Here is a 14,332-nt window from a genome sequence, read left to right as displayed (position 1 = left end):
CACCTTTCTGGTGCACTATGGCTGCCGTCTATCATCCAAGTGGATGCTGCACACTGGTGGTGGTTGAGGAGATTCCCCCTATACTATGTAAAGTGCTATGAGTGCCTAGAAAAGTGCTATATAAATGTAAGGAATTATTATTACTTACACGCTCACAAACGAACGCACTCACTCACTCTCTCTCTCTCACACTAATTTAAACTTTAAACTACTTTAAAGTTCTTCAAACTTTCTGGTCCGGCTTTTTTGTGCCAATTTAGTTTATCTACAAAATTATCTGAAATTAATGTGAATACTTACTTTTTGTTTTGCTTTTGCTTTAAGTTAAATATTCACATTCTTCATGGTATCGTTTGCATGGAACAGAAGCTATTGTAATCACATATCGCATGATAATTAGAATGTTTTTCATGTAAGCTTTATAGAATTTCATTTAAAATGTTCATTCGATTACTATGAAAACATTCGCAAGCTGGACGCTTGCTGCTGCTTCAGCCATCATATATATATATATCTTCAAATAAAAGTATGTTTTCAACAAGCAGAAATTAAATAGCCTAATTGTTGTCATTGTAAATATTCACCCTTCCATGGCCACGGAGTAAAATCAGAGATTGTGGGTCATTCAGCGGACAGACAAGGAAACATTGTATATTTATATTTATTTCAACAAATGACAACCAAATCAAATCCCTAGGAGGCCTGTGAACAGTTTTGTAGTGATTTCACACAAAGGGGACAGTTTAAAATGGTGGCTTTGGTGCTTTTCCACTGGATGGTAGGGTTCGGTACGGCTCGTTTTAGTGTACTAAGACAGTGATGTTAAAATATATGCAGATGAGCCCCGAATATGAACACAACGCGATCGGTGTAGACATAGTACCACCATCTACCAAGTTTTATACATTTCTGTGAGTACACTGTCAATACTGTGCTTGATACTGTAAGAACTGAAACAAAATGACATGCAATCGGCCTGTTTGAGAAATAAATGTCATCAACTGTATACTACTGTTAAAATACTGGCTTAAACAGTCTAATAAAATTGATAGTTCACTTCTTTAGATTGTAGTGAGCCACTTTAGTTTGGCAACCTCCGTCATATGAAGGTCTCTGTTGTTTATTACATGGTTCAGTTTTTTTCCAAATACATCGGCAGTATTGATGAAAGGTTTACATATTCATTATGTGCTGTTATCCTGTTTAAAACTTAAAGCCTAAATGATTAATTTATTAACCAATAAAATCCATTAAAATAAAAGGGGAAAGACCTTAATGAAATAATTGATTAATTGTCAATTACCAAAATTAAGATATATATAAATATAAAAGATTTATTAAAAATATGCCTAAACATCTGAAAATATATTTTATTTGTGTGTACAGACTGGACCATATTACGGACGTAAAATGATGACGGGTTATCTTGCTGCACAAGGAGTTTGTGCATCAGAGGTTCGAGTGGGCGGACACTGGCACAGATGCATGAACCTTATCATCAAGCTCGATGCCAGGTAGATTTGGGTTCCATAGTAAAAAAAAAAAAATCATTAAAAATAAATAATTATCATGTTTTAGCATCTAAATTATTAAACATTACATAATCATACATCAATGTCTATTTAGTCTTTAACTTTCAAAAGCAAAACCTACAGTTGAAAACGACATGGGTGCAGGATAGGTATAGGGTCGGTTTCCTGGGCAAGGTTTACATTAAGCCCGGACTAGACCTTAGTTATATTAGGACTTTTTTTAAGTAGGTTTTTACATACCTTACAAAAAAAAAAAAAACATTACTGGCGTGCATCTTGAGACAAAACAATGGAAATTATATATTTTATGATATGTCAGTGCAAGCTGTTTTAAGTCAAGACAGCTCAAACATGCATTTTAGTCTGGGGCTAGACTTAAACCCTGTCCAGGAAACCACCAAGTATTTAATAATCCACAAGTGCTTCTAAAACTGGGGGCTAAATACTTTCTATATGCAACCTAATTAACTTTTGTTGTTTCAGGGTGCACATCATTTAAATCCTGTCCCATATAATGCTGAGTATGTGGGTCACAAACTGCACATGGACCAGAACGAAAAACTTTGTATGTTTGGTGTGACCCATGTCATAGCCATTGATGGGTTTAGCAAAAAAATTTAACAATTTATGAAGAGGTGTACAAGTAAGACTAAGATTTTCTTCTCTAATCTTACCATATTTTTGCTACACTCGATAACATCAAAGTTTAATTATATTTTATTTTCCTAGAAACGCTGTACTTTCCCATGGGATGTGGGATCAGGTCAGAGTGGACCATGGTAGAGAGTTTTATCTAACCCTCTTCATGCAAGACATCTTGGCAGAATACAGGCATAACCAGCACCGACTGCCTTACCTCCAGACAACATCAACTAAGGTGAGATTAAATGTTTTAATTATTATCACAGATGTCTAATTTTTATGACATGTATACTGTTCTGAATAAGGTATTGGTAACAGTAAAGGTTGTATTTGTTAACATTAGTGGATGCATTAGCTAACATGAGTTAAAAATGAACACTTCTACAACATTTATTTATATTTGTTTGTTAATTTCAGCATTTACTAATACATTTTAAAAATCAAAAGTTGTAATGAACTGACATGAAAATATATTTTGTACTTATACTGTCATTTGCTTTGTGCTTTACATTGTGGGAATACTGTTTTACTCGACAGAACCACACCGTAGAGAGAATATGGCCTGAAGTCAATAAGCGGGTCAATTTTCCAATCAAGACTGCACTCATTCAAATGATTGACCAGGAGACTTTGGATATGGAGGATGGGTTGACCAGATACTGTGTATCCAATCTCACATGTGAGATCAGCCAGATTGGGGTACAGAGATTTGTTCAGGCATGGAATAGCCATAATATTCTAGGTATTGAGATATTGCTTTGACATCACTTCTAAATTGTGTTTTAATTTATCATACCATCATTATTCAGTAATCTAACTGCCAATATACACACACAATGTTCTGGAGGGCCAGTTCCTGCAGAATTTAGCTCCAACCCTAATCTAACCTCAAAACCTAAACCAGAACCAGCTAATGAAGGTCTTCAGAATTACTTGACAATTAGTTACAGTAGGTGTTAGAGCAAGGCAGGATCTGAACTCTGCAAACTGGTAGGATGTTCTTACAGTATTATTTAATACAATATTATCAGTATTTGTTTTTTTTTCTTACAATTCAAATGTTTCTATTTATAGGCAAAGGCATTCCCAATCTGCTGGCCAGAGATGGCTGCGCGGCAAGGATTTCAGAGCCACTGCTGCCGAGGGCCTCAGAAGCTGCCGAGCTATACAGACAGGAGATGGGAAACAGTTTGACCACTCCATCAGCATTTGGCATTGACCCATTTCAGTCTGAAGAGAACAAAATTAGGGCAGAGACAGAGTTTCATTCACTTTATTTTGACCTTGGAAATGTCTTTAACTACACTGTAAATGAGCATTACAGGTCATACCAAGACTGTGTAACTGACCTAATTAACATCGCAAGAACATGTGCATAGAACTGCTATATATTGTACCTCTAACATGACTAGCAAAACTTTTCTTGTCGTGTATTAACTTTTTTGGCTTCTTGTAGCATGAAATATAAACACTATTAAGAGAACAATCCAATTATATTAAGAGTTATATTAACAACTGAATAAAAATAAATAAAAAAAACGTTTTAACTTCTGGTAGCATTCGAACATGCACTCTACCACAGCAGCAATCTTAAACACAACTGAACTGCTCTTCTATGGCCCTAATTACATTGAACACTTCAGCGAGGCCAGCTACAGCCACCAGGGATTCCTCTGTAATTGCAGACCGACATTTTACGCATCCTTGACCCTCCTGAAGTATAATGTCGACACATTGTCGACAACCAATCAAACTTCGACAGCAACGTGCCAGCACAGGACTGTTCATCACTCCTGTAGCAAACATTATACATACATAATTAAGAATCAGTTTAAAAATACCATTTGCTTTAATTCATTAAAAGAAAACTTACAGAACGTGATTACACAGCTCTTTGTGACATTTGATGCTGATGGTCATTTGTGACATTGAACAGTCTGATATATTTTAATATATAACACTTGGGGGCGGTTTCCCGGACAGGGTTTAAGTAGTCCCAGACTAAAATGTATGTCAGAGCTGTCTAAACTGAAAACAGCTTGCACTGACATATCTTCAGTGCCATTGTTTTGTCTCAATATACACAATCTGTAATGTTTTTTGAAAGGTAAGTTTGTAAAAACTCTTTAAATGTCCTAATAACACTAATGCAAAGTCCTGGCTTAATCTAAGCCCTTTCTGGAAAACCACCGTTAAGTGTCAGGCTAATGATCCAGGTAAGTGACATCAGTGCTACTATAAACCACTTGTTGGGATCTTGATCAGCCATTTGGGGTTTATTTTGCAATAATGACCAGATGACAACACTGTCCCTTACATACTTCCCATATAGATTATAGGCTATATTATATGAAAGTGCTTACACATAGACTATTTTAATCTACATACATGTATGTGTGATGTCTGGGTGATTACTTGCCTCTGCATGCACTGCACCTAAATGAGGTCCTCAGAATCTCACTTTCTGTGAGGCCCTCACTATGCTTACACAGCTCCCTGAGCTCCCTGAGCTTGGCTGACACAGCTGGTAAACCTTCTGATGCAAGAAGGACCTCCTCAATTTTGTCTCTTATTTCAAAGAGCTCTGATCCCTCGTGTCTAGAAGCTTGCCTTTAACATTTGAAAGACAATCAACAGATGTACAGAAGAATCTCAAACCACATTTAGACATTGTTTTCTAAACAACATTTGAGTTACAATTCTTATAACCTGACATCAGTGAGTTTGCCAAAAAGTATGTAAATTGCTATGTCATTTTTATAGATTGTGCAAGAAATAACAGACTTGGCACAATCAGATGGGATTAAAATGAGAAACTATGTTTGTAAAACAAATTTCTCTTACCACGTCCAGGAAAATTAGTCCCATCCATAGGAATTGTTTTTCAGCACACTCTGTGGTCCTCTGAGAAATCCAATTCCATCTAAAAGTTAATGTCTGTGATTGCAGATAATAAATGCCTTTTCTCAAAAGTTTTGGTCAATGTGAACAACTATTGAGCTTACTAACTTGCACATCTTCTGCTTCCTGCATCCTTTATATTGCCATCCGACAACAAAATAACAAATATCAAAAGTCAAAAGCATAATCCTATGACTGTAAAACAGTGATCCTCACTTTAATTTGTCCACTCAATTTAATTTGTCCACACAATTAAGTAATGTTAGAATTATGCATGTACATAATCATGTTTTTATTTCAGTGGGGTTTTTAAGCAGCCAGTTCTACAAAATCACATTTCTTTTAGTAAGATTTGTATTATAATAATTACATCAAAAAATAAATGCAAAGGGGTGGATTCCTGAGCTCAATTTCTTTTCATTATATCCTTTTGAGTGATTGTAACTACTTATTAATTATTTACTAATCAATTTTTATCCTATCTACTATTTATCCTGATTTAAATGACTTATTTATTTTTATGAGATCAAAAGGTATTTAATGTAATGAGCCGTACGATTTGACACCTCACTCAGGGGTCTGTGACAAAAGCTGCGGGAGGAGTAGCGCGCCAAACTTTGTGTGGAATAATAAGAATAATAAGTATGCAAGAGAACAATAGTGATGCCTTGCCTTTGGCAAGCACCACTAATAATAATAATAATAATAATAATAATAATAATAAGTTTAAATAGAATTTCAGTAAGTTGGCTTTCTCAAGCCAACCTAATAATGACACTTGGAGTAATGACTTAACATACTGATCTCTGTTAAAATATAATTATTGCTCTTTTGAGTGTGGGGTCAGAGCAGCCAAGGAGTGTTGAAGCTGACTCTTGCTGAGTGAACTGCAAAGAATTCTCTTCAGTAAAAATGTTTATATTAATGGTGTGTTTTGTACATCTAGTCCAATCCGAACTTGTACATAAAATCACAGATGTCGAGTGATAAGAAAAGACAGTCTATGGACTAGACTAATCACAACAGCACAATGATTTTTAATTTGCATGAATATATGAAAAGTTCAAAGATGACTAGATTCTTCTGGTGAGAGCATTCATGAACTTACCTTACTTTTCTTTTTTCATTCTTCCCATCTCTGCAAATACATCCTCTTTGACAGCAAAAAGGCGTCTGGAGCTCTGCTTCCAATAAGCAGAACCTGTGACAGAGGGGGTAAATAGAATAATGAAATTCAGAATGGTAATCATGGTAATACAGAAAGTAGTTACGTGCATGTTGATGAGCTGTAATGAATATCATAATAAACTTGTTCAATGTTCATTCTAACCTAAAACCACAAACCTTTAGTGCCAGGGGTATCAAGGAGTAGGTTTCCTTGACTATCAGTAAAAATGATGTTTTCATCAGCACCCATAGCAAGGGCTTCTTTTACTTTTGATGCCATAGACAAACAGGCCTCGGACTCTTCAAAAGGGATAAACAATGCCTTGTCCTGTACTATTTTGTCACCCTCAAGTTGACCAAGGAAAATAGTTCTGTGGAAACACACACAAAAGCACTTTGTGTCTAACACCTTTTTTTTTTATACATACTCTAAACACAGACATTTACATTGCTTTGAAATTGCAACAGAAATTAATGATTTCAGCTAACTGTTCATTTCTGCAACCTAGAAACCAGACTCATACATTCTTGTAATGTGTTTTCTCTACATACACATACAATGCACTATTGGAATATTTTTCATTACATTTTTATAATTGGCAGACGCTTTGAGCCAAAGCCAGTGCTTTCCGTCTTCACGTTTTATCAGTATGTGTGTTCCCTTGGTATCACATCCATAAACTTTGCCCTACCAATTAAGCTACAGGAACAGCAACAGGTATGTATGAGCAAAATTATGTATTTGTGTGTCATATCTATCACTTTTGTTGGACTTATTTTAAAGTTGGTTTCCTTTTTCTCAACACCTTCTTGATACACTTCATTAATGTGTATTTTATCTTGATAATTTTAATTAAGATCTTATGTTCTTTGCATCCTTTGTCAGATTTTGTTGGTTTTCATCATCTTAGGTTAATTATTTTAGTTTCTGGTTTTGTAGCTTCTCCTGTGTCCTGTTGTTTTGTACTAATACATATCTAGTGTACTATTACAGGTTATAGATGACTCAGAGCTGTTATCTTGTCAAACATAGTTTGACTGTAACCCGCACAAGAAGAGACAGTCACAATGTCGAGTAAAACTGCTTTTATTGCAGAACGGTAAAAGTACAAAAGGGCAAATCCAGAGAAGAGTAGTCAAGGGGAGCGTAAGGTCGAAGCCGGGGAATCAGAATATGTATACAGACAAGACAAGCGAGTTGAATAGACAGGGGAAGCTAGGGGAACACTAGAGCTGGCAAAGCGAAGGGGTAAACTAAACAATAACCAACAAGCGTGGAGAGAACGGGCAGCGTATATATAGGGGAAAACGAACAGTGCAGGTGAAACTAATAATCTAGTGATTGGAACGAGTGCGGGTGAAACTAATAATCTAGTGATTGGAATGAGTGCGGGTGAAACTAATACTCTGGTGATTGGGAGCGAGCGTGAGAGCTAAAGGGGGCGGGGTGAACTTGAGGATCAGCGATCGTTACATTGACATAGTCAAACATAGTCACACAAAGTATTAAATGAAGAATGTCAGTAACTGTCACATTGTGGTTTCATTATTTTTATTTTATTTTAAATAGAGATTAGATTTTTGTGAAAACGTTGAATGAAAACATAATTGTTTTTTTTTTTTTTTAAATCCAGTCTGTTTTTCTTATATTTAACAATGCTGAGCAACCGTCATCTACCAAATAGATACCAACTCATCTTTGGTACATTTTTGGACTAGTTGCAGGATGGGGTGTGCGAGCAGCTGTAGCAGTGGCTGATCTTGAAAAACTAAAACGAGGTCTACTCTGTCCAGGGTTTGGGTGAAATGGGGTTGTGACTGGGTAATGCCCCGCACATTTCATCACCCATCACCTGGAAGGTAACCCCACCATTCATGAGATCCAAACAACTAAAGAATCCAGATGAAGCTGGGAAAATTGAAACTCCTTGATCATTGATTAAGTAAACACTTGACTGAGTCACCTACAGATAAATCAAGGGAACAGAACAATATCAGAATACAACACAATAAGCATAATGAATTTAATTCATACTTTTAACCAACAAAAGAGTTAACGTAGTTAATTTCAAATTAATATCAAATATTAAAACGGTTTAACGAGAACAAACCTTAAAAGTTCTCGCCAAATTGTCCACTGCAATGTCATCCTCCCGAAGTACTGCAGACAAACTGCCCCTTCTGAATGTATAGGTTGGTGTTCCCAATGCCAAAGACATCTTTAACTTGCAGCAGGACCGCAACAAGAAACAGCGCCAATTTAAGCAATAATAACCGCTATGTCACAATATCCATTTGACTTGCGATAAGCCTAGTACGCCACTTAGAGGTCATTTTACGTCAATACTTTGGTAAAGCATTTGACTGAAATAATATACAGGTGAAACTCGAAAAATTTGAATATCGTGCAAAAGTTATAATTTTGATGATTATGGCTTACAGCTTATGAAAACCCCAAATTCAAAATCTCAGAAAATTGTAATATTATATGAAATTAATTAAAAAAAAAGGATTTTAAATACTGAAATGTCGTCCCTCTGAAAAGAATAATCATGCATATGTATACACTTATATATACTAAATATATTAGTTTCACCTTTTAATTTGAATTACTGAAATACATGAACGTTTGCACGATATTCTAATTTTTCGAGTTTCACCTGTACCTTTGTTTCTTATGACCATACAGCATTCTTAAATAATTATATAAGTGTATTTTGACCTAGACATTTACTATAGTTACGTTTGCATATGTTTGTAAATGTATATTAGCGTATTTATCAGATTTAAAGAACTTTTAAAATGTATTTTTATATGTCATTTTACATGGACAATAGTTTACTACATTCTGCACCAGGAATCATACGCACTGCATGCCTACCATATGCAATGTGTACTGCAAATGTTTCGTATTTTTAAAGCTTCTACGTATGAATCTTCTATGGATCTAAGAACAACTCTGAGTGAGGAAAAGACAAAAACTTTATTAAAAATATGTGATTTTTGTATAACTTTATGTCTGATAACTTTCAGTAGGCTATAGTCTACATGGACCAGAAAAGCACGGACACAATGTGGATTAAACAAATCATAGTTATTAAAACTATATTGACAGTCAAATAAGCGTCTTGCATTTTTTTGTGCTTATAAATGCATGTATAATAAAGTAATAAAGAACTTGCGATTGTTGTTGTAGGCTACTGGTGGTAAACAGACAACCGCAGTTGAGCAGTTAATGGGGACGCGCAGCAAATGCGCTGTGGCGATCGGGTGTAGATGATTTTAGATGTCCACACCACACCATCATCAATATTTCATCATGTGGTAGACATTTCAGGTGGTTCTCAAACTGTATCAGCATGAACTTTAAGATATTAGAAATCCGATAGGCCTATTTTATTAAGATATTACATAATAATGGGGTTTTCATGCCATCGTTGTATTCTTTATTTATTGGATTAATATCCTCTAATGTTCCAAATATAATTGCGTTCCAGTAATTTAGCTATAAACAATCAATATTTATTGACTAAAACTTGTCTATTAATACCTGTTTGCGTGAACTTTAACTTTGAAATGTTTTAACTGGTGCCCCGCCTCTTACTTCTCACCCCTCTTACTTTATGCCGTTCTATGGTATCGTGCTGGGAAAACGGGAAGGAACATCGTGCTTTGCGAGTTACCCATCGCTTGTTGGTAAATGGCGTGTGCCACATTTTGCTTTGCCGATTGCTAGACGTGACTGGCAAACGGTTTGCCAGAATATACCCTGACTGGAGGGGATCCAAATACAAGCCAAAACATGCAATTGAGGTTGTAGTGGGGGGAAACAGTATGCTTTATTATGTTCCTTTATGAAATAGTACTCAACTCAGCCTAATATAACAAGCTGATGCAACTATGCTGATGATGTCCAGTTGTATTGTTCTTTTAACAAGTCTGAGTTTCATCGTTTGTCTCTGTTTTTAGAGTGTGTGTCCTCAGTCAAAGACTGGCTAGCCACAAACTATTTGCAGATAAATTCAAACAAGACTGAAACTCTGATTTTTGCCCCAGACCATAAGATCCTGCTGATCAAACAGCACCTTGGCTCTCTGGGCCGCTCTGTCAAATCCAGCCTCAAAAACCTGGGGGTTGTGTTTGACCAGGCCATGTCTTTGGAGACACACTCTAAACAGCTCGTCCATAATTGTTTTTATTATCTTAGGAACATCTCTAAAATTCGCAAAATGTTGTCAAAGTAGGATCTGGAAATAATAATTCACGCTTTCATATCAACAAGACTTGACTACCGCAACACTATTTTTAGCTGTCTGAATACGTCTGCTTTGAACAAATTACAAATTGTTCAAAATTCTGCTGCTAGACTTTTAACAGGTGCCCCTCGAAGGTCTCACATAACACCAGTCTTACTGGATCTCCATTGGCTCCCTGTAAAATTCAGGATTGATTGTAAGATTTTAGTGCTGACTTTCAGAGCCTTAAATGGTCAGGCCCCACATTACATCTTGGACTTTTGAAGCTGTATTCCTCTGACCGCACTCTCCGGTCCTCTGGCCAGAACTTGCTTGTAGTCCCTAAGACTCATTATAAGACCCGAGTAGGACTTGTCATTTCAGTCTGTAGCTCCCAGACTGTGAAACGCCCTGCCCCTGTCCATGCATCTGGCAGACACTGTTGCCTCTTTTAAAAAGGCTCTGAAAACATGTTTATTTAAGAAGGCTTTTGGTTGATGGGTTTTTACTAGTGTCACTTTAATCTTACATATGTATATACATTTTATACTGTTTGTTTTTACTTAGCCTCATGTACAGCACTTTGTGATTTTATCTGTGAAAAGCGCTTTATAAATAAACTTTACTTACTTACTATCAACTCATAAACATGCACAATGAGCATAACAAATTAATTCCCACGAGCCATGCATTTGGTGCCATTCAAACCAGTTGGAAGTGGGCACTTCCTGTATGATTCGGTGAAAAAAGCCTTGAATCATATGCCAGCAACTTCAGCCGCCGAGTACTCCTTCCTGGGGTCTTCAGATACAACATGTAACGAATTCAAGTCCCTCGGTGTTAAGCAAGTACTTTAAAAAAAATCAAGAAAAATATTCCTGAAAAATGATTGTCACATTACACACATTAGTCAGCCAATGAAGCACTTAACAAAGTAATTCAGACTTGAACCTTTTCACAGTGACTAAGGGGCCCCTGAGAAGCTACAGATTTCAATTTGGAGCCATTTGGACCTTTCCAAGTCATGTCCACGGTCCCGCTGTGAAAATGAATGGTACAAATTGTAAGTGGGATTGCTCTTCCCATCAAGGGCCCCTTATCGACATACTAAGAGGACTAAGGCCTAGGGTGCAAAAAAGTATTTTTCATTAATTTCAACAGATCTCTCTGCCTGTGACAGGAATCAATGAGACAGGCTTCATTTTGGGCCTGTGTGCGACAGTCCGTTCATCGGAGCCTTTAATACTCAGCAATCCCCCAGGGCTTCCAAACTCTAGGACCTGACTCGGGGGCCCCTGGCGATCGAATATCTGAAATTTCGAGGTCCTGCGACCTCGGGAACCCCCTTTTCTAGACGTCCCACTATCCCTTTCAGTCAATGCATTTTTCACAACGTGTTTGTGGACAATGTCCCTAAATGGGCCAAATGAATGGAAAATAAGGTCAAAAGATCACGAGACTCTCCATGTTGTCTAAGGGCACCTCGACGATGCGCATATGTCGATTTAGAGTCGTTCGGATCCAATCCCGTGGGAAGGGAGCGAGGCGCGGGGGGCGGCTGAAGTGGCTTTCTCTCATGACAAAAGAAAGCCTACGACCGCAATGCTGTTATGGCTATGTTCTCGCCCTGAAAACATAGACCATTCATAAAAACGCTGCCTGCGTGTAATCGCAACCCAGGTACGCCAGGCAGCTTTTATGACCGTCGGAGGTGGGGAGAAATCAACCGCATCCAGAAACTACACAGAGGCGGAAACACGTCTTTAAAAGACGCGTCCTGAAAAGGACGTTCAACGCCGCTGTGTATTGCTCTTTTAGAGAAAATCACTCTTTTAAACAACTCTCTTAGAGTTTGGGTTTCTGCACTGTCGAAGCGCCCAGGGGCAATTGCACTGCCGTGCAAGAAGGAGAAATCGCCGCTGTATTGCGCCATCAATCCAACAGCATGCAGAGCGTCTGAGGAATACTGGAACTGGTGTGATCTCACGCGAACAGCATGCACAACCATCGGCACCGAAGAAAATTTCTGAATGAACTCTAGTATTTGCCTCGCCTTTGTACCCGTATGTCCAGGTACAGTTTTGAGAACCGTTGCAGACAAAGGAGTGCTTGACTTTTTATAGAAGTATTAAACAAACATGGGAATGTTTGTATGATAATTAATTTAGACTGGAAGATGATTTATTACTTTTACTTATGATTTAATTGAACTCATGTACATTTTAAAAGTAATGAAGAATGGAAAAGATACATGGTGGTGACTAAAGATTAAGATTGCTTGTTTGTTTGTTGGTATAATAATTGAAACAACAATTCTTGAGAGGAGAATAATATTATATTGTGTGTTACCATTGATTAAATAAAAAAACCAGATGAAGAACTGATTAATGAAAATGGTCCAATGCAACAGAAAGACCAAACTGGGAGGAAATTGATTCCTCCAATGATATGTTATATATTTGATAATTCTTTTATTGATTTAATACTCTGAATTACTCTGATATAGTCTGAAACTATGAAAAACAGCTTAGCTTGCAGCAAAAATTAATTGATGTGATACAGACATTGAGAGACCTTGGGAAACAGGAGGAAATGAAATGTATGTGATAAGTGAATGAGTAGGGAGTTTTAAGATAAGGAACACCTGGAGGAGGCAGAGGACCCATGTGTTATTTAGTGCTAGAAATGAGATGCAACAAATGTATGTGAGTGTGCACACATTTACTAGCTTACAAGAAAGTGTGTAGCAAATGACTGTAAGGGAAATCATTTAATATATTAATCCAATGAATGCAGAAAGTAGTGCTTGTTAGTTAATATAAAACATGTAACCATATGAGGTGATTACAGTGTTCTTTATGAATATAAAATGAAATAGTCATGCTGTTGCCTTCATTGAAGCAAGTTGGGACAGGATGACCCGCTGAAGGAGAGAAGGTGGAAAACAATTGCGGCCTACAGTACCAATGAATAAGAAAGACATATTAATATGGATGTTATTACTGACATACTTGGGACAAGTGTTGCCCCCAATACAGGACCTACCAGAGAAACATCCCAAGAAGGACCAGGATCCCCAGATGAACAAATTCTAAGAAAGCATACTGCAGAGTGGGTTCCCTACAATCAGCCTTGGGGATCTTGGTTGGCCTTTCCAATGAAGCTGAACTAAAACGAAATACTCCAGAAAGTGTATTCAGAAAGTACAGAGCACTTGATGGACAGTATTGAAGTAACTATGAATATGGACTTCCCAAAGATGAATACGAGGCAAGATTCAGACGAAGAAGAGCAGTAAGCACAAAACCAAGAACCTGAGGAAGAAGAAGATCAGCAGGAACCGGCTACAGAATCTGAGGAAAGAGAAGAGGAAGTAGAAGAAGGACAAACGCACGTAGGGGAAGAGCACACTGCGGCAGAAAGAGGGATTGAAGTAAGTGCCACAGTAGAGCAGGAACGTATAGAAAGTGAGACGGAAGTACATGTCACAGAGGAACAGGACCAGGAAGGTGAAGAAGGAGAAAGACAAGAAGAAAGTGATCGTCCTGCTGAAACAGATACAGAAGCAACTGAAGGAAATGAAACAAGCCAACAAGCGCAGTCGTTCGATGAAGCATGTGGGACATGGAGTAAAGATGGAAGCTCAAGGAGGTATTAGGATGATGCTGTTACTAACATATTTGGGACATGTATTGCCTCCCATACAGGGCCTACTGGAGAGGAGATCCAGGAAGGCCCAGACTCCCCAAGCGAAGGACCGTCGCAACGACCATGGTATGATGAATTTCCGACAATTGACATCTCAGACCTTCAATATTATTTCCCCGAATGAGCAGAGACTATATAATATAGCAC

General features: G+C 37.4%; 1 protein-coding gene across 1 annotated transcript; it reads left to right on the top strand.

Moving 5' to 3' along the window:
- Nucleotides 1-1,413: 1,413 nt before the first annotated feature.
- On the top strand, nucleotides 1,414-3,553 carry LOC127642206 (uncharacterized). The gene is made up of 4 exons (XM_052124880.1): nucleotides 1,414-1,514; nucleotides 2,262-2,409; nucleotides 2,712-2,916; nucleotides 3,249-3,553. Exons 1-4 carry the CDS (start codon nucleotides 1,414-1,416, stop codon nucleotides 3,551-3,553), a joined length of 759 nt encoding a protein of 252 aa, XP_051980840.1.
- Nucleotides 3,554-14,332: the final 10,779 nt, after the last annotated feature.

The sequence above is a fragment of the Xyrauchen texanus genome, unplaced genomic scaffold (assembly GCF_025860055.1).
Source record: "Xyrauchen texanus isolate HMW12.3.18 unplaced genomic scaffold, RBS_HiC_50CHRs HiC_scaffold_51, whole genome shotgun sequence".
Lineage (NCBI taxonomy): Eukaryota > Metazoa > Chordata > Actinopteri > Cypriniformes > Catostomidae > Xyrauchen > Xyrauchen texanus.
Note: the sequence above shows the minus strand (reverse complement) of the source record. Positions and strands in the feature narration are given on the sequence as shown.